The following is a 19,640-nucleotide window of genomic DNA, read 5'->3' on the forward strand; positions in this document are numbered from 1 at the left end:
GTTGTGTTATATTTCTGAACAGCCAACTAAAACGACGACGACAACAACAACAACAACTCGAGTGGTATTTGCATCAGAGCTCCTCTTATCCGCGACCCAATTAGCCGCAGACAAAATCCATTCGCAGACGTAGCTGTATGCAGTTATGTAGCGTATGGTTTTGCGGTAAACTAGGACCCATGTCTAACAGAAGAGGGTCCTTGCCCAAAAAACATCTCGGAGTTCGTGAGCATTCGATCAAGCGAGCCGAACTGCTGACGAGACAATGAATATCGAAACCGGTCCAGAGTTTTTGCTCGTGTTGAACCAATGCTGCTAAAACATTGCACTCCCCACAAGGTTGCCTGGCTGATGGAATGTTTAGAAACACTTTTTATATATTTGTCGCTTTACGTTACTTTTTGTACAGAGCTGAGTTCTCCGATCACTGCACCGGTTAGCGGCGAGGGTAACCTGCCATTGTTTTGGCCGGTTTCCACGTATGATGGGGTAAGTCCCTAACACCACATGCTATTCAGCATGTGGTGTTAGGAACCGAATTGAGCAGCTCGCATTCTCTCTAACCATATGGTGAAGTATGGTTAGAGTTCGCAGTTGCTGACACGGCATGAGGAGGCCTTCATCCATCTTCATCCAGTTCGACGGGTGGCTGTGCATTGCGTTATTTATGCCCGAACTAAACTTTTTATTTTACCAAGTCAAGCCCACTGAGCTATTTAACTTTTTTTCTGAAGTGACCTGGCCACAAATCATAGCTCAACAAAAGTTGCTTATCATGTGGAAATTTATAGCAGCTACATGCTCTTCGTGAATGTTCTTAAATGTGGAGGGGAAAGAACCGGAGGACCAGGAGAAATATTCACGCGACCACGGGGAGAACATCAAACTCAAAATATACAGCAGCAGGCGTCAGGGTCAGGATCGAACCCACGACCTCCTGTATACAAGGCGAGGTAGTTAACATCTCCTAGTCACCGTGATGATGATGAGAGAGAGACGCAAACTCCAAATATACAGCAGCAGGCGTCAGGGTCGGGATCGAACCCACGATCTCCTGTATACCAGGCGAGGTAGTTATCATTTCCTAGCCACCGTGATGATGATGAGTGAGAGACGCAAACTCCAAATACACAGCAGGCGTCAGGGTCAGGATCTAACCCACGACCTCCCGTATACTAGGCGAGGTAGTTAACATCTCGCCACCACGGCACCCCTAACGGTGCGACTGGTATTGCCGAGCATCGCCTGCTGCATGGTTGACCGACTGCGCGTGCTGGAGTTGGGGGGGGGGGGGACATGCCACGGAGCTACGTGCACCATGGCCACATTTAACATTGTCTCGGCAAAAAGGTCACGGGCGCTAGCCTGGGGTGTGGCTCCTGCGCCACGCTGCAGGCTTCACGGCTTGTCGCCAAATCAAGGGGAAGATTTTTTGGGTCAGCGGTCCCACGGAGCCATTGTGTGCCCCAGGAGATGAGCAAACAAGGCCGGCCATTCCGAGGATGCCTCCTGCACCCCGCGCAGAGAGCCGACGTAACCAGGATAGCCCACGCAAGCTGTTGGGGCAAGTGCCGTTAAGTGAGCAGCACCTGTCAAGGCCCGCATGGCAAACGAGGGGCTGGTGTGGCTCGCGCCACTCACTGGCCACCTCTCTCTCTTCGGTACCGATGTTTACACTGCACCAAGTACTCGTTTAGGACTTGGTCTTCCTTGGGAAGGCCCAGAACCGGTTCAGATATTCACTGCCGGGTGTTAGCTTTGGCCACAAGTCCAACTCGGGGTGCCGAGTTGCCCAGCCCTTCATATTAGAGAAGGGTCGACGGAAGTGGATGTCACAGAGCCTTCAAGTGACCTCCGTTCTACACAATGGAGGGCAGTGCTCTCATGTGTTACTCACTCATATTAATGTTCATTGTACGACAGTCATAAATTCTGAGAGAATTCAGCGCGGAACCAAATTTTCAATCATTGGTGACCGTGCTGTGACCATCAACTCGCTACATTTGAAAACCCAGTTTAACCAGAGGCGCAGCGGCTGAAACCTGAATTCGAACCCAGGATCTCAGCGCCCCTGACCTCTGAGCCACCAACCCGGCCACCTCCGTGCTTCTAGCTTGAGCTGCGAGCGAGGCCCCTGTGTTGCCGGCCGCCTTCGCCGACCGCCAGCGACAGCAACGACGGCAGCCGGCCTAGTCTGGCGCTCGGGAGAGCCGCACACTCAGCCAGAGTCGGCGCGCCGACCTACGGCTCGGAATGAAACGTGGAGATTTACGAGCTCTCACGTGAATCCGCTCGCGTGAATTCTGCATTTGAATTTTCGCGTGTGAAGCTCTCAAAATGCGGGCGGTTCTCCCCTCTGGAGATTCCCGCGCTCGAGTTATTATAGGCGGATCAAGCGGGTTACGGTCGGGGGAGAAATAAAACAAGGTTTGGTACGGGTTCACGGCATGCACCCGCAGGGCACGCGTTCCCAACGCCGCGTCAGATATTGCAGCTCGCCCCGGCGCGCTTAAGCGGGTTATAGGTAGAGGCCCAGGCTAGGCCGTGGCAAATCTCACAACAGAAACACAGCAGAGCCTCGAACTTAAAATTATACCCTCCCCCGTCTCCACCGCCCGTGCGCCACTCCACTCCCGCAGGGCCGGGCGACGCGTGCCGTTTGGCGGTGGGTTTATCACGAGAAGGCCCTTGGCCGCGCTCGTGGTTTAGGAGCTCGGCGCGCACACCGCTGGGCACACGAGTCGGGATTATTGGTACGCCCGCACGCCCAAAATTGCTGCGCCCGGTGTACAACGGTGTCCGCATATCACTCCCGATCACCATGCACCCCCCGAGGGTGGGGGGTTGACTTGCGGAGCCACCTTTCCATCTGTGCCGTGCCCCCCCGCGCCTCCCAGCACCTCCCCGCCCCCCGACCCCCTGGACTCGCCACCTTCTGCGCCCCCACCCCAGCTCAGTCGAGATTTGACCCACTTGATCTTTTCTCATCCGTTAAGAAGGTGCGCCAAATCAATACCGCCAGGGCGCTGTCAAGGGCGGCAGTTATTAAATTATTACATTATTTGTGCGTTTATTTACGGACTCCTATCCACCCCCCCCCCAAACCCTCCACCTACTCCTCTGAGCGTTTGCCACTACAAGGCGGCGCTTGCGTTGTGTGCACGTGCTCGTGAGCACGCGCGCGCACACATGCACACATGCGTACTGATTTTTGCTTTATTGCATTATTAATAACAACTATTGCGGCACTCGAACGGCCGCACGAAGATGAAACCGATTATTTAGTTTTTTAATTCCCTCGTTTGGATTGGATATTGATTGGAGCGTAAATATATTGCAGGCGGTTTGACAGCGACTTGGAGGAGGTGCTGGGAGGGAGGACCTTTATTTTGAAAGGTCCCGCAAGCTTTTGAATTTGAAACAGAGTTGCCGCCGTCCGCACGCTAATTATTCACTTCTTAAAGGTCACGGCAATTTTTACCCGTGCAAATTTCTACACGTTGCAACATTACAGGAGCCGCGCTGGATTACGGTTAATAAGGCGGCCAATGTTTGGGTTTAATTCCCTTTGAAAGTGTGCATCGGAGCTTTCAGGTTAAATCGGCGATTAGAAAGAATCCGCGTTAAATTGGTTACACGGAATTCGGCGTTAGACGTAACGCGAAATGCTAATGCCATCATTTTTTGCGCAGTACCGGTAAATGAGACAATCCTGCTCAGCACAATTATTTTACGATTATTGAAATGTTGTGGGAGCGGTGGGGGGGGGTGTAGCGTGCTGTCCGCTGAGACGAGGGCCGGAGATCCATCTGGCACGCGCGGAGGTGTGCACGGGTGTGCGGAGGTGTGCGAAGGTGTGCGGGGCTGTGCGGGCGTGCGCACGCGTGTGTTTTTGTGTTGACATGCAATGGCCGCGACAGCGGCGACAGCAACGGATTGCCCGCCCTGCGCCCGGCTAATCCGCTAATCCTCGTGCCCCCGGCAAGGATACCCGGCCGTCTCGCGTGGCAAGTCAGCGCCATTGATTATTCGAGCGCCGCTGCCAAGGTGCTTTTAGAACCGCAGCCACAGTTCACACCCTTCGCGTGTTCCTATTCTGCTTTTGTTTTTTCGTCCGTTATCTCTGCGTCCTTGTAGCACCTCTCAGAACGTTTACTTTGCTCGAACGCGCGCCAGGGGTTAAAGTGTTGTGTGCGCGGGCTGTTTTTACCTGTGTGTGTGTGTGTGGTTACGTGTGTGCGTGCGTTTATGCATAATGTTACCCGCACAGTCTGTAAGGCTATATCGGAGATATTTGTTTAGGTCATCATCATCATCATCACTGGGACAAGCCAGAGTAGTGGTGCAATTGTGGTTATGCAACCCAAACTATGGACCATAGAGTAACCCCACTGCGGTCTGCGCTGCTTCAACGGAGGAGGAACAGCAAAATTACGTGAACTCTCTCACTGCTGAAGCCCTCTCATCATAGCAGTAGCAGCAGCAACAGCAGGACCTCCACATTGGTATCGAGCTCCTGAACCATATTCCTGCTGCTGCATATCATGCGCAAGAACAAAATCATCACTGTCAGCATCGTCGTCATCGTGATCTCAGTCTTCATCAACGTCGTCGTCGTCGCCATTACTTCTGCGTAGGTTTTTGTGCCGCGAGTTGTTCGGCAGGTTCCCAATAGGCTCCCAGCGCATGGGGCGAAACGTGGGACATCGTGCCGAATGACGTGCAGTCCTACAACGAACACACAATGGGGAGTTTTTGACATCGCCATTGTCTACATAATCGTTATAATCGTCATCATATCCATCATCATATTCATCATCATCATCACCATTGTCTACATCATTATTACTATCATCATTATATGCATGCCAAGTATTTTCCATGTATAATGATAACCTCTGAGACGAGGATATCGCATTGGGGGCTACGTATGTTTACATTGTATATGGCATGGGCTGGCGACATCGGTGGAGTTTGACTTGGGAGGGGGGGGTGGGGAGGGGTTTCCTTTGGCCCTCAAATTAGGAATCGCTGGTGCATGTAATTAATAAATTATTATTATTTTATCACGGGTGCTTATAATTCCTACATTTTTAATCATTCTTGTTAACTACGGAAAATAAATTTATGAAGGTGTCCAGTTTGGGGTTGGGTGTTGCCCCCACCACCTCACCCCCCTCCCCCCCGCAAACTCCACCCATGGGCTGGCGGTCTACGAGCTCTGGATCGGTTTGCTCACTGCTGGAGCCACAGTTTGCACGGCTGCAGTCAATCAATGACCATCGTCTCATTAATGGCAAAGTGAGAGAGGGCCCTTCGAAACGAAAGCCCCCCTCTCGCCAGCGAGACCTGCTAATTTAGGGGCGCAGAACGTAACGTCGCCGGTGCCGGAGCCTCGCGGTGATCCCTGTGACTACCCCACGCAGGGGGCTGGATGTGGCCGTCGGCCGAGTCACCGGATTGCCCCGTTCGGTGGCAGCGGGAGAGGCACGTGGACCCAGCGTCGTTTGCAATTCTTTAATTACGCGGTGATTACACGACACACACACGCACACACATGCCCGTGCTCCATTAATGCGCGTCCACCACTTTGTGTAGCATTTAGAGGGACCCCGTCTGAATTGCAGAGCATTGTTGCATAAAAACGATTTTTTTACAATTCTGCTAAAAATCTATTAATTGGCGGCCGTTTATGGAGCAATGCCACTTGTATTAGCGGGCTGATTGCCCTTCTGTTTTCTATTGAATTGCATGAAACAATTGTTGAAAGAAAAGCCAGACTTGTAGAAACGTTGCGATAATTAGCAGAGCGCGCAATTGTGTATGCGGACCACACGAGTGCAACCCTCTCCGTGGTTCATTTGCACGTGTGTGCGCATGTGCGTGCGTGTGCGTGTACACGTACGCGCGTGTATGTGTGCGCGTGTACACGTGCGCACGTGTGTGTGCACGCGTGCGAGTGTTTTCCCGTGCTAGCGATCGTCTTCACGTCGGTTCGCACCGGAGGGATTATAGCGCTGTCACTTACAGCTGTCACCTGACTCCGCTCCCTGCCCCGTTCCCGCGGCGACAGACAACCTCCGACCCCTGGCACCTGCCCACTGCCCGTCACCGCGGGGCCAGCAGATGGAGGCGACACGCGAGCGGCGCTCGTTACCACTAAAACTTGGCCGCGACTCGTCACCGAGTTCGCTAAAAATAACCGCGCTCTCGCTAAAAGTCACCAAACGCAAAGACGAGCTGTCATTGATGGAGACGGGCGTACGTCTGCTGCATCTGTCATGCGTTAAACCAAAACAAAAAAAAACTTTTTGCGGGAATAAAAATATATTTATTTTGGCTTTTTTTGCGCTTGTTTGCTTACTTCAGTTGTGTTTTTTTAGAAACTTTTTCTGGGATGAAAAAACATTCTGATGAAACTTGACGGCCGATGCGGTTTTTTTTTTTTACGGCTTGGTAGTGGGCAGGCGGGCGGTGGGAGGGGGGGGGGTTCGCGTGGACAGTTGCCGGGAATAAACACATTGGGCAGCTCTACGCAGCGGCCAGATGGTAGGTCCTGGCTATGGCCCCCGAACCCACGTTCGGCGATTGAACGTAACTGACTGGCGGCTGCACCGAGCCGCGGACGCGGTGCAGCGTTAGCACGAGAGGTGGAACACAAAAGGTGCGTCCCGAACCCTGCGAGTTGGAATGGAGCGAGTGAGCGAGGGAGGGAGAGGGAGCAAGCGAGGAGGCAACGGTGTGCCCAGAGGTCTATCACACAGTAACTGAGCACGGCGAATGCGACTTTATTTTGCGGAGGGAACTGCCAGGGGGTCAGGCTGGGAAGAGGCACCACGCTCCCTCGTGCATTTTTGATCGCTCGGACCCATCAGAGTGCGGAGCGCACGGGTAAGCGGGCGGACGGACGAACGAACGTTGCGTGTGTGCCCTGCTCAAGCCAGACACGGTCCTCTCGTGAAGAAGAGATTTTGATCTCGATGGGCTTTTTCCTTGCTCATGAAGGTCATCTATCTGTCTCTCCGTCTGTCTGTCTGTCTCTGCGTCCAGTCTAGCTTTGCCTCTGTGTGTCTCCTGGAAGAGACGCTTTAAGCTACGGTCAATTTCTGCTGGGCAGAGGGCACCCGTTCTGAAGCCGGCGTTGGTCTCTCTTCAAGTTTGACCGTTCGTCGGCTTTGCTGGGGCGAGCACTTTAGTGGGCGCCGTGTGGTGTTTCTGACCGAATGCTGCGAGTGGCTTGAGTCTGGCTTAGGCGTCCAAGTTAACCGGGAATGGTTCCTGTAGATGCAACCGGAACAAACGGACTGGCCGGGAGGCAGGCAGGCACGCTGGTGGGTGGTTATACAGAGAGAAGGGCGGACAGGCGGAAACAGAGAGTCAGGATAAGCAGGTAGGCAGGTGCGTAGATATACACACACACACAGCCAGATGTACAGACAGGCAGACGAGCAGGTAGGCGGTTAACTATACAGATAGATAGGCAGCCTGATAGACATGCAGACAGGCGGATATACAAGTAGGTAGGCAGCTAGATAGGAAAATAAAAATCGGGCTGACAGGCAGAGAGGCAGGCAGGTAAGGGGTTAGCGGACAGACAGGCACACGGGCGAAGAGCCAGCCAGAGTTGAAGGTCACGTACGGGGGCGTGGCGTACAGAGATGACCACGAGGGGAAGACGGCGTGAGCTTCAGGCGGGAGTCCCTGGCAGCTGGCGCGGCCCCTCTCTACCAGCTGACCAGGCCGGTGACACCAGAGGGGTGAGGGGACGTGGGAGATAAAAAGAACTGCAGCGACGCGCCACTTCCAGCCGCAGACGTAACACACGTGGGACGTGCGCCCACTCGGCTCGGCCAGCTCTCCCCAGGGCTGCCATCCCTGTGGAGAGTCCCACCAAAGGGCTCGTGGGTTTTTTTTCCTAGAGATATTGCTTTGGTTTCTCACGATGCGATGTTAAAGTTCACGATAACGGGGATGGACTATCTGCGATTTGCGTTTCCCTTCAGCCCTCGCAATTGGATTTTACATTTTCATCGTCTTTGCTTTATTGCTTCAATGTACCTCCGCTACAGGTGAAGTTCTCCGGCTGCAGTTCGCTCGACACACAAGCCTGCGCCATGAATATTGCACTTGTCGTGACTTCACAAGCTACGACACCCACGGCTCACGCGCCATCAGGGAATGATGGCGTCATATAACCACCACATCCATCAATTAATCCAGCAAACTCTGTCCCAAAGCGCTAATTTAATTGCGCTTCTGAAGTTGAATTATTGTTACTTAACAAGATGGGTAAAAAAATCTGTAACTGTCGATGAAATTCAATATTTTTGAAATTTGAATGGGCGACACCGATCACGAGTTGACACGTTTGCTGTATATGCGTGTGTTGGGTGACAGCCTGGACACCCTTGCAAACATTCAATCGCAACGGATTCCCCGGGTACTCCTCTCGTCTTGTGCACGCTGGCAGCAAGCGGCACCGACGTGATTCGGGAGCTCGATGCCAATGTCGAGTGCTGCTGCTCGTCACGACGAGAGGACTTCAGCAGAGAGAGAGAGTTCGTGTGACCACTCCTTCTCGGTTGAAGGAACGCAGAGCACAGAGTGTTTACTGTGCTGGTTTGCATGGCCACAGTCGCACTACTAATGTATTTTTTCTTCTTGGTTCTTTCGGTAAAGTCACGTAGAAGGGAAATAATAAAATAATAAAAATAAAACATAAAATACAATTCTCACGACGATTCGGCCACAACGCAAGCAGCCGTCCTCAGGTGAAGAACAGGGCTGTCGGAAAGACAGACTTCAGACGCTGTCTCCACGGGGGGAATCCCCTCCTCCCATCATCGCGCCTTTTCCCAATGTATGCACAACTTTGCTCAATCTAAGTGATGTATTGACTCACAACACTGACATCTTCAAGAGTGCCGTTTGTTGATAGTTTTTTGGCGATTTTGGGGGGTTGGGCCCGTGCTCAACAAATCGTAACAACAACAATAATAAGTAGTATTATTACCATCGTAATAATTCGTCACGAGGACACCAGGAGAAAAATTCCAAATTGTCTCCGCCGCGAAGAGAGTAAAAGTGTGATTGCAATCACGCCCAGCGCCGTGGTTTTCATGCAACGATAATTAGGACGACGATTGAAAGCTTACAAAAAAAGAACATGTCGTTTAAAAATAAACCGGAGAAAAACGTTCAACAACAACGAGGGACCATCAGCCCGCGCTCATCTCTTCCCGATTCTGCAGGTCCCCGCCAGCGCGTGGGAGTTGTGGCGTGGGTCACGTGCAGCATCTGCGTGACCCGTGACCCCTGTCCGTAGATCACTGGGCAGAGAGAGAGAGCGGGAGGGGAGCTGGAGGAGGTTAGGTGGGGGGTGACAGGTTTGGGGAGGAGTAGGGGGGCAGGGTTGGGGAGGGGGGGGGCATGACATGTGCAGGTCCTTTAAACCTTTAAATTAGATTTGTCAGAAATGAAATAAAGCGGATGTTAAAATGCTGAACCACTGGCGCCATCGCTACGCTGCCTGTAAAAGTTCAGTGTCAGGACGGATGAGGACCGGCGTGCGAGTGTTTGTACGCATGTGCGAGTGTGTGTACGCGTGTGCGAGTGTGTGTACGCGTGCGTACGTATGTACGTTGAACTTCTTTGGCACCGTACGTAGCCAACCGTGCTAATCAGAGGTGCGGGTGTGTCTGTGTGTGGGGAGCGGTAGTGTAGCGGTTAGCGCGCTGCGCCATAAACCCCGCAACGCCAGTGACAATTATCTGAATCGGTCCTGGACCTCCCCGAGGTCTACTCAGCCTAGGATGAGTATCTGGTGTGGTGTATAAAGATTGCCACTGGGAGACAATGGTGGCCGGGCATGATGCTGGTCACCCCCACCCCCTTGCCGGCCTTCATAGGTGGTCGCTAACAGCACCTCTTAGGTTTTTTCGGTAAAGTCACGTAGGTAATAAAATATAAAAAATAAAAATACAAATTCTAGAAATAATAATAGAAATTATTTTATTCTATTATTATTTCTATTTTGTTGTATTATTATTTATTTTTACCTACGTGACTTTATCCGAAAAAAACCCTAAGAGTATGAATCCTTGCAGTCACGAAAGCTTCAAATCTAGCACCTGCCTCAACAGCCTGTTAAAGGCTACATGGGTGATTTTAGCCTTTGTGTGTAATCAGGCCAAAACCTTCTCGCCTACGAACATCTGCGCCGCTATCTGGGGTTTGTTTTTTTCCCTACTGTCATTTTTTCCAGTGTTCTATTAAATTGCTAAATGTACCCTATAATGCGCGAGCAAATTAGTTGATTAATGGTGCTGGCGTGATGATAAGCGGCGTGTATTTCATTTCATTTTTTTTTGTTTGAAACCCGTCGTCATAAAACAACAACAACAACAACAAAAAGCTGCCAAGCTTCGGACAGGAATTTTACATGCCAGAGTTATATTCTTTAATTTCAGTGTCCAGAGGACTGTCAGATATCAAAGCAAGCTGTTAGGAGCTGTCCCGGCTGGAGCTGGGAGGCGCAGGAGGTTCCAAGATAATTGGTTCTGCTGTCTGCTTTCATTTTAAGGGCGGGGAAGCAACCCACGCGCCCTTGCTTTGCTCATTTTCCAGCAGTCTCTTCCCATTTACTTTTGTTTGCTGAGTGTCCGCGTGGAGCCGGCGAGCCCTTGGCTTATTTTGTAACCTCGCTGTCCATCTCGCGCGCCCGCTAATTGTTACACGCGTGCACGTACCAAACCCCCCCCCCCACTCCTCTGCCCCCCACCCACACCCCGCCCCTCCGCCGCCCCCCGCCCTCCTCCCCACCAGGTTCGTGATTGCGTCTCTGGACCGCTCGCACGCCGGGTTCTACCAGTGCGTCGTCCGGAACCGCGTCGGCGCCCTGCTGCAACGGAAGACGGAGATCCGCGTGGCTTGTGAGCGCCGCGCACGGGTTGCACGCTCACACGCTTACACGCACCTACACACACTCGCATGCTTACAGGCACATACACACGCTCACATGCTCACACGCACCTACACACACTCGCATGCACACACGCTCACATGCACCTACACACGCTCACACGCACCTACACACGCTCACACGCGCACACGCTTACACGCACCTACACACGCTCACACGCACCTACACACGCTCACACGCACCTACACACGCTCACACGCACCTACACACGCTCACACGCACTTACACACGCTCACACGCACCTACACACGCTCACACGCACATACACACACACGCGCAGACACGCACGCTCACATGCACACACACACACACGCACCTACACACGCTCACACACACCTACACACGCTCACACGCACCTACACACGCTCACACACACCTACACACGCTCACACGCACCTACACACGCTCACACGCACCTACACACGCTCGCATGCTCACACGCTCACACGCACCTACACACACTCACACGCACCTACACACGCTCGCATGCTCACACGCTCACACGCACCTACACACGCTCACATGCACCTACATACGCTCGCATGCTCACACGCTCACACGCACCTACACACGCTCACACGCACCTACACACGCTCGCATGCTCACACGCTCACACGCACCTACACACACACGCACCTACACACGCTCGCATGCTCACACGCTCACACGCACCTACACACGCTCACATGCACCTACACACGCTCGCATGCTCACACGCTCACACGCACATACACACACACGCGCAGACACGCACGCTCACATGCACACACGCACACACGCGCAGAAAACGCTCGCATGCTCACGCGCACGTGTGCACGACGTTAAAGACAAAGTTCCCCCGTGTAGCCCTTCACCAGGCTGTTGAGGCGAGTGCGGTTTAGCGAGCGCCTGTGAAGGCCAGGGCGGCGCACGAGGTGGCGGCATGGACAGCCCCGCCCCGGTCGCCTTTGTCTCCCCAGCGTTGATGTTTACTCACCGCGTGAAACTCATTCAAGGCTGAGCAGCCCTAGGAGAGGCCCAGGACTGGTTCAGATATATCACTCGCCACCATTGCTTAGCTGAGGCTGGGAAAGTCAGTTTACCGGGTTCTTAGCGCAGCGTGTTAACCACTATGCCACCACTCCACGAACGTAACCTGGTCAATGACCTGGAAAAAAATGCCTTGCACCCGGCACACCACATCCAGTTATAGCTCTCACTATGACTATAGCTACCGCTCACGTGTGCATTCTACCAGCAACGCGGAGATGTTTTGGCGAGAAATTAAACCCTGGCTTAAACGTTGCATCCAACCACACGCTGCCCTGCAATTAGGGCTGCTCGATTTGCACTGTGCGGGGGTCGGGAGGGGCGCTATGAATATTAAAACGATGATGACGATGGGGGGATCGGGGGGGGGGGGGTATTGAAAAATCGAAGTGTCACGCCGCACAGTGGAAACGTCGTGTTACGCGTGGGATCCTGCGTGGGAGAGCATGAACAACAAAATGGGAGATACGTTTTCTCGTAAGCGATCCCTCGATGTGCCATGCCGCACCCCCCCCCCCCCCCCCCAGCGTCTTCGGGGAAGCGCTGACCGCAAGTAGCGAGAACCTACAAACGGCAGCTGCCCACTCGGCATGGTTCCATTCCGATTTAAAGCTTTCGTGACTGCAGGGATTCATCTTCTTGGTTCTTTCGGTAAAGTCACGTAGAAGGGAAATAATAAAATAATAAAAATAAAACATAATACAATTATTAAAAACACTATGATAAAATAGGAAAAATAAAACATAAAAACATTATTTTATTATGTTTTATTTTTATTATTGTATTATTTCTCTTCTACGTGACTTTACCGAAAGAACCAAGAAGATGGTTCCATTCATCAGCGTTGTGCGGTGTCCCTCTCCCGCTGCCCTCGTTCTCCCTGCCTCCTCGGACGTTCTCTCTCATCTTTTCACTCTCTCTCGCTCTCTCATCTCCCTCGCTCTCTCCCGCTGCCTCCCGTCCCCCCTCCCTCGTGCGTGGCAGACATGGGGAACTTTGTCGAGGGCGAGCAGAAGCTGTCATTGCCGCAGGGGCAGGCGGCGGCACTCGTGCCCCCAGCCATCACCGGGTACCCCTCCCCTCAGGTCACGTGGTTCAGAGAGGGACGCAAGATATCGCCTTCCCCGCGCATGTACGTACGCACGCACGCCGCACGCATGCACGCGACGTTTCCGAGCACCTATTAAGGCCGGCACGGCGCACGACACGGCGGTGTGGGCAGCACCGCACCCGGTCCCCTTTGTCTCCCCAAGCGCCGACGTTGACGCACTGCGCCGGGTGCTTATTTAAGGCCGAGACAATCTGGGATCGACGCGTCGATGCTCCGCCTGGGGTGGGCACCGGGGCGCGCAGCGTGTGCGGACGAGCGATAGCCAAGCCCCGTGGCGTTCAAACGCCGACAGCGCGGGAAGTTCTCACGAGCTACGGCTTCGCGAAAGTGCCTCGCGCGCCGTATATTAAGTTGGCAGAAAATACATGCTGACTTTGTTATATTGTCACGCGGAGAGAGGGCAGCGTTTTATTTAAAGCGCTGCAGAGTTTCCTTGAACTTTCTGCTGATTGCATTTGAAAAGAGCATATGATTTGTCATTGTCATTGATAATGGGAAACGCCGAAGATAAGGCAATCTCTCACGGCAAGGGCGGTGGTTTTGTGTATCTCATCGGATGCTTTATTCCAATTTAATGCCGGCTAATCAAGCCGAAGAAAGGCGCGCGCCTGATGAACACTCTTACAATATGATTAAACCTCCATGTGCCTCGAATCAAAAGCCATCTCGTGCGACGAATAAATAATTTAATAAATAAACACCGGCAAACGAAAACACTGCCGCCTATTCATCAGGAAGGCCCAACGCTGCGCAGATTATTTTCAAGTAGGCCGCCGAAACAATTTGTGCCTCGTGGATAATAATAATTGCCACCAGCTCTCCACTCTCCGCCAGTGTGAGGGGAGAAAGGATCATCACGATCATTCAGCACAACGGGAAAAGTTGCGGAGGTTTATCATGGCCTTGTTGTTGCTAAGGCTGTTGTTGCTCCTTTTGTCGTTGCTTCATAGCAGCAATGCATCCCAGCGGCAGCGCAGTTGCCGCTCCTCGTAAGAAGTTTGCGGTTCGAGCCCAGCGGCCGTCCCAGTTAACGCCGCGGGTGGTGCATTAACCGTGGAATTACTACGTACCGTCTACTCCACGGCGGTCGTTTAAGATCCCGTGGTGCCGTTCGAGAAAGAGTAGGCCACGGGTGCCATTGTTACAGTCCGGATCCGATCAATTACTCCCAAATTCCTCAATTGGGAAAACCACATCGCAACATCGTCCGCTCGCGGCAGACTAATGTTCACTTGCTGACCATTGCTGCGTACGCCTTGTGTCACGTGGAGAGAGCTGCTGCTGGGGGTCCCCTTTGGCAAGATTGCCGTAGGGCTACTCGGGATGTACAACATGGGGAGGGAGCGGTATCAATATTAAGCGACGGTAACGGATTCACTCTGACCACGACCCCTGACCATCGCGTCTCTCCGGCAGTGCGGTCACGACGGAGAACTGGCTGGTGGTGCTGGCGAGTGCCTCGTCGGACGGGGGGCGCTACTTCGTGCAGGCCGTCAACGAGAAGAATGGCGAGAACAAGACCAGCGGAGCCGTCACGCTCGCCGTCGAGAGTGAGTGGCCCTGTCACTCACGCCATTAACCTGTGCGTTCATTTGCGAGGGCGGTGACCGTCCGCGGAAACTCCACAGCGCGTGTTTTCGCTGCACAGCTCTTCCCGTGCATGTTCAGGCCGTGCCGTGTGTTGTTCCACGTGCCGGGAGCTTCTTCAGGAACTCTTCCTGGAACTGTGTCTGCAACTGTTCCTGGAACTGCTCCTGGAACCGTGCCTGGAACTGTTCCTGGAACTCTTCCTGGAACTGTTCCGAAACGCGTGCCATTCGGCACGTAATCCAAAGTTTGTCATCATGTTCCTTCTCTCAGTCTGAAGTCACCCTGAACAACTCGTGGTGCGACGCGGGAACTCGTTGGGGTGCTGTGTGAGAAATCGTGGAAATAATCGGCCCAGTTTAAGCGATGGCGCAAAGGCTGTTCACGTTAATATTAATGGCAGAAACGTGGCAAATTTGCCAGAATATTTCCTGCCGCTTTGGCGATGTTCTACCTGTCGACAGTAGCCGCCGCCGCCTTTTCTGCCCGAGCGTGAAGTTGGCTCCCTCCTGTTGCAGCCCTGAACACAGCACAGAGGCAGACTGCCGTGGAGTGAGCAGGAATAGATTGATAGGGTGATTCATTTATCGATACCCCATTGATTTCTAATGACGCTGTTACCTTCGTCGCAACGAACGGCTGATTGAATATATTGTGAAAGCGATGGCTCCGTGTCTTGCACAGAGGCGGGGGAGGTGTTAACGTGTCCCAGGACAAGCGTGACAAGACGCAACAAGTGTATTGGGATTGGTGGGGGACACGTAGAGGCTTTGAATTAACGTGTTATTTTTTGTTATATAATGTATCCCTTTTACATTAGTGGGGTGTCAATAAACAGATCACTCTGTATTATCAATGTTCACCTGTGCGCGCGTACGCACGTCGACCGGAGTTTTGCAGAGAGCTGGTGTGGCGCCCGCACGTGTGTGATTGAGTCCGTGTCACGTGAGCGGAAATTAGAAATGCGCTGTGCATTGATTCCCGTTGAGAGCCAAGTGGTGAGTCAGTGTCTCGCTGTCGTGAGCTCTGTGCCTCCCTGGCCCAATTTAAACCCACAGCTAGAGCCCTCCTGGCATCAAACACATGCCCTGAATGTGAGCCACGGGGAGCTTTAATTTGGCGAAATGTTGAACTACTTATTTACGAAAAAAAAGTGCATGTAGATTACATTCGCTTTCCGCTCACCCCCCCCCAATCTCTCTCTGCATTTGTAAAACATCCTTTGCACATGCCCTCCCTGAACGCGCAGCACTAGTAGATTGGAGGATCCTTATTTCGGGCAGGTCCATTGTGCGACGCTTCTCGTTGGCGGAATCGCACGTCCGGCGAAATGCGAATGCATCGTGGTTTGAGAAACGGCCAAGCGGGAGGCTGGGAGCGGAGGGGTTGGGCGGCGGGCTACGCTGCTGCGCCGATGCTGGAATTCGGGCCAGGGCCCTGGCGGGAGCGTACCTGCTCTTTGTGAAAGGGCACCGTGGGCGTCCGCGGACTCGCCAGAGTGGACGCGGCTCGGGTTGAACGGCCCGCGTAAAGGGCAGGCCCTCCCGCGGCACGGCGGCCCGCAGGCGCCACTTTGCTCCGTTGCCCGGGATCCAGTGGGCGGGCAGCGCCGCCGGTAACGCACCACGGTGGCTAGGAGATGTTAACTACCTCGCCTGGTATGCAGGAGGTTGCGGGTTCAATCCCAAACCTGACGCCTACTGCTGTATATTTGGAGTTTGCGTGTCTCTCTTCCCGTGGTCGCGTGGATTTTTCCCCGAGTCGTACGGTTTTTCCCTCCACGTTTAGAATCAACGTCACGCGTTGAGAGTATTTGGCTGCTGCTATACATTTCCACTCGTTTATAAGCCACTTTCGTTGAGCTATCATTTGTGGCCAGGTCGCTTCTGAAAAATAGCTGTACGTTGCTCAGTGGGCCTTGCCTGGTCAAATAAAAAATAGTTGTTAGTTAAATGCTGAGCGGGCCATGACCCAGCCGGGTGAACGTCGGAGGGCTCTGTGGACCTCGGCTTTGATTGAGCGCTCCTCGGTAACGGGGTCACCGTGGTTCGTCCTGTCGGTGCTTTTGACGTTCAAACGGCAGATGTGAATTTTTGTTTTGTTTCTGGTTTATAGCGGATTCTTGTGCGTGCTTTCATTCTTTGTCTCGTTCAAAGTCAGGGCTCTGAACTCGCAATTTACGAGTTTGCTGAAGAGTGAAATTAAATGAAAAGAGCTGCAATTTTTTTTTTTCACGGCACGCATCTAAACTTTTAATCGAACCTTCACTTTCAGGCACAAATCTTGTTTGGCGTTAATTTAAGTTCGTACGCATCAGCATTTTTTTTATCAGTTTAAATGGAATCAAACACACAGCGGCAAATCTGACACCGACGCTGCTAAGTGTCTCGTTCCGCGTGTCTCCCGTGCACCCCCCCCCAACCGGCACGATCACGTAGGCCGGCTCCCCCACTTGTTGTTCGCCACAATGTCCGACGTTTTGGGCCTCGTGCCGGGGATCTTCATCAGTGCGGGTACTGAAGACTTGGCTCTCAGTGCGAGTACATCCATGCAACGACAAGCAGGCGCTGGTCATCTCCACCGGCACCGCGGATTAATCAACCGGTCAAAGCTGACACGACTTCTCGGACATTTCCGGTGTTTCACGCCCCACGTGCCCGGGAGCATCTTCGGTTCACTTCCTGAAGCAGCTCCCCGGCACGTGAAGTGAAACGTCGGACAAAGTGCCGACAAACACGCCGCATGACCCGAACAACACGTCGGCGGCGGCGTGGAGCGGGGGTAAGGAGCATTGCCCCCCCCCCCCACCGCGATGCGCGTTGGGGCGCGCCTCCCGCTCGAACGCCGTTCCTTGGGCACCCCCATAAATCACCGCCGTGGCAGGAGCATGCGATGCGCCCACGAGCGAGGGGCACGCAGGCCCGGCGTGGTAACGGGAGGTGAATTCGCGTCTGTGGGCGCGCAACTGTCGCGCCGCTCGGCGCGCGGGCGGGCGGGCGGCGCCGTGACCCACCAAAGCGGTTGCTCGGTGCTGGTTTTATTGAGCCCGGCTGAGAGAGAGAAAGAGAGAGCGTGACCTCCGACCTGTCCCGCCCCCACCCCGCTCGTGTGGCCTCCTGGGAGTCTGGACGCTGGCGGTGGCGGCAGAGGAGCGAGTGGCTCGGCTATGTTGCCGTTGCTGCTCGAAGCTCAAGGCCGTTTGGTTGTGAGCAATGCCAGGCGGTATCATTCAAACGGTGAACCTCTCCACAAAATATAATCACTATTTACAGCTCTTTGTCAATCCCACAACTGGATGAAGGGGTCGTGGAGGGGGGTAGGAGCTCACAACCGGTCCAGATGTGGACCACCACTGGACAACAATAATAATAGCCAGCACCAACAATTGCCCAAGTTCTGTGATCCTCTATATATTACATGTGGGAGGAAACTGGAGCACCCAGAGATAAAGCACGCATGTGAGGGGGAAACACTCTATCCCATAAAAACGAAAAAGGTCACCATTTTGGCGATAACCAATGCATTCACCGGGAATCAAACTCGGATCTCCCATTTAATGGCACAATGTGTGAAACACACATCGGTCCACCGCCCTGTATAGCGTTCTTGAAATGAACAGCTTTTGCTCAATGTTTTACCTTCAGTAACGGTCAGATTGTAGCGCAGAATAGCCGAGCGCCGGCACCCGAACGCATCGCCGTGCGGCGCATTACCGGAGCAGTCTGATTGACCCATTGGCCTGGCGAGGCTGACAAGAGACAACCACATCAGGAACACCGCGGCGTCGGTGAGGGCTTAAATCTCAGCAAATAAATTGGAGCCCCAGAACAAAATCGGGGCGACGACTGGAGACGCTAACGTGCGGCGACATCGCCTGACAGGCCTTAGTACCAGCGCCCCCGCTCCCACGGCCGCGTAAATTTGGAATGCCGATCGGCAGGTGGATGGGAGGCAGCCGCAGGTAAAGGGACGAAAAACGAAAAGCTGGACGAGAAGGCTGCCTTTCGCGTCGGCTGCTCTCGGTGAGAGTTTGAAGAGGTGTCTTCGTCCGGGCCGTGGACGTTGTTGTCGGTCGAGACGTGTCGTGAGACAATGTGACTTTTGTGTTCGGCGGGATGCGGAGTTGATGAGCAGATGAGTTGATGAGGAGTAGATGAGTGGATGCCACGGGCCGCGTTAAACTCTGAAATATTTTCACGGGCATTGCTTCTAACGGCCCCTTCTCCCCCACCCCCCGCCCCCCCCCTTCCCCATCGTCCCTTCGTTGCCGCACCACCGCGTTTCATTTTGTCTCTTCTTCGTTCTCTCTCTTTTTCTGTTTTTCATGCCACAATCGCCTGCCGGCAGAGCGCTCGCACAGCGGTAAGGCCCGGCGACCCCCCCCCCCGTCCCCTTGCACTGCTCGCTTCCCGTGTCCCCCTCTTGAGTTTCTTGATGGATTTCGGCTGCCACCCTCTCTCTGGCAAGCGTAGTCGTGCATAGATGTTGTGATGCTTCCCAACGTACGCCGGTCCTCGGAACTACGTTGACGGGTAGCAGCTGTCAGGCCAAAACCCTTTTGGCATTGACCCTTTGATTGATTTGGTCCGGTTCTCCTACGGTTAGTCCCGAATAGGAACACAACTATATTGGAAAATGTCGTTCCTATCGGACCGTGTTCGTGAGAGATATCGCAACCCAAAACGACAGCGGCATAGGGAGACAGGCGGACAGGGCTTTGTTGGAAAACGTTAAAACATTGCTCGTCTTACAGTTCCAGTGCGGTAGTTAAGATGTTTGCAATTGCCAGTGCTTCAAAACTGCAGGAAGCAGTATATAAATTTCGCAAAAAGGTCTATTTACGACCCACGCGCTGCCACGATGATTTTTTGCCCATTTGGCTCGATGTTTTCAATTTACCAAAATATATCCCGGAGGAGCTCATAGTCATTT

At 53.3% G+C, this 19,640-nt stretch overlaps 1 protein-coding gene across 1 annotated transcript in view; it reads left to right on the forward strand.

The window, feature by feature from the left end:
• LOC133345990 (protein sidekick-2-like) overlaps positions 1 to 19,640 on the forward strand; it is a 306,122-nt gene that overhangs the window by 229,658 nt on the left and 56,824 nt on the right. Inside the window, 3 exon segments of the mRNA XM_061557213.1 lie at positions 10,825 to 10,931; positions 12,995 to 13,142; positions 14,538 to 14,671. Coding sequence (XP_061413197.1) covers positions 10,825 to 10,931; positions 12,995 to 13,142; positions 14,538 to 14,671 — 389 coding nt within the window.

Source organism: Lethenteron reissneri, chromosome 3 (genome assembly GCF_015708825.2).
Source record: "Lethenteron reissneri isolate LAM-NWPU_2019-01 chromosome 3, ASM1570882v1, whole genome shotgun sequence".
Lineage (NCBI taxonomy): Eukaryota > Metazoa > Chordata > Hyperoartia > Petromyzontiformes > Petromyzontidae > Lethenteron > Lethenteron reissneri.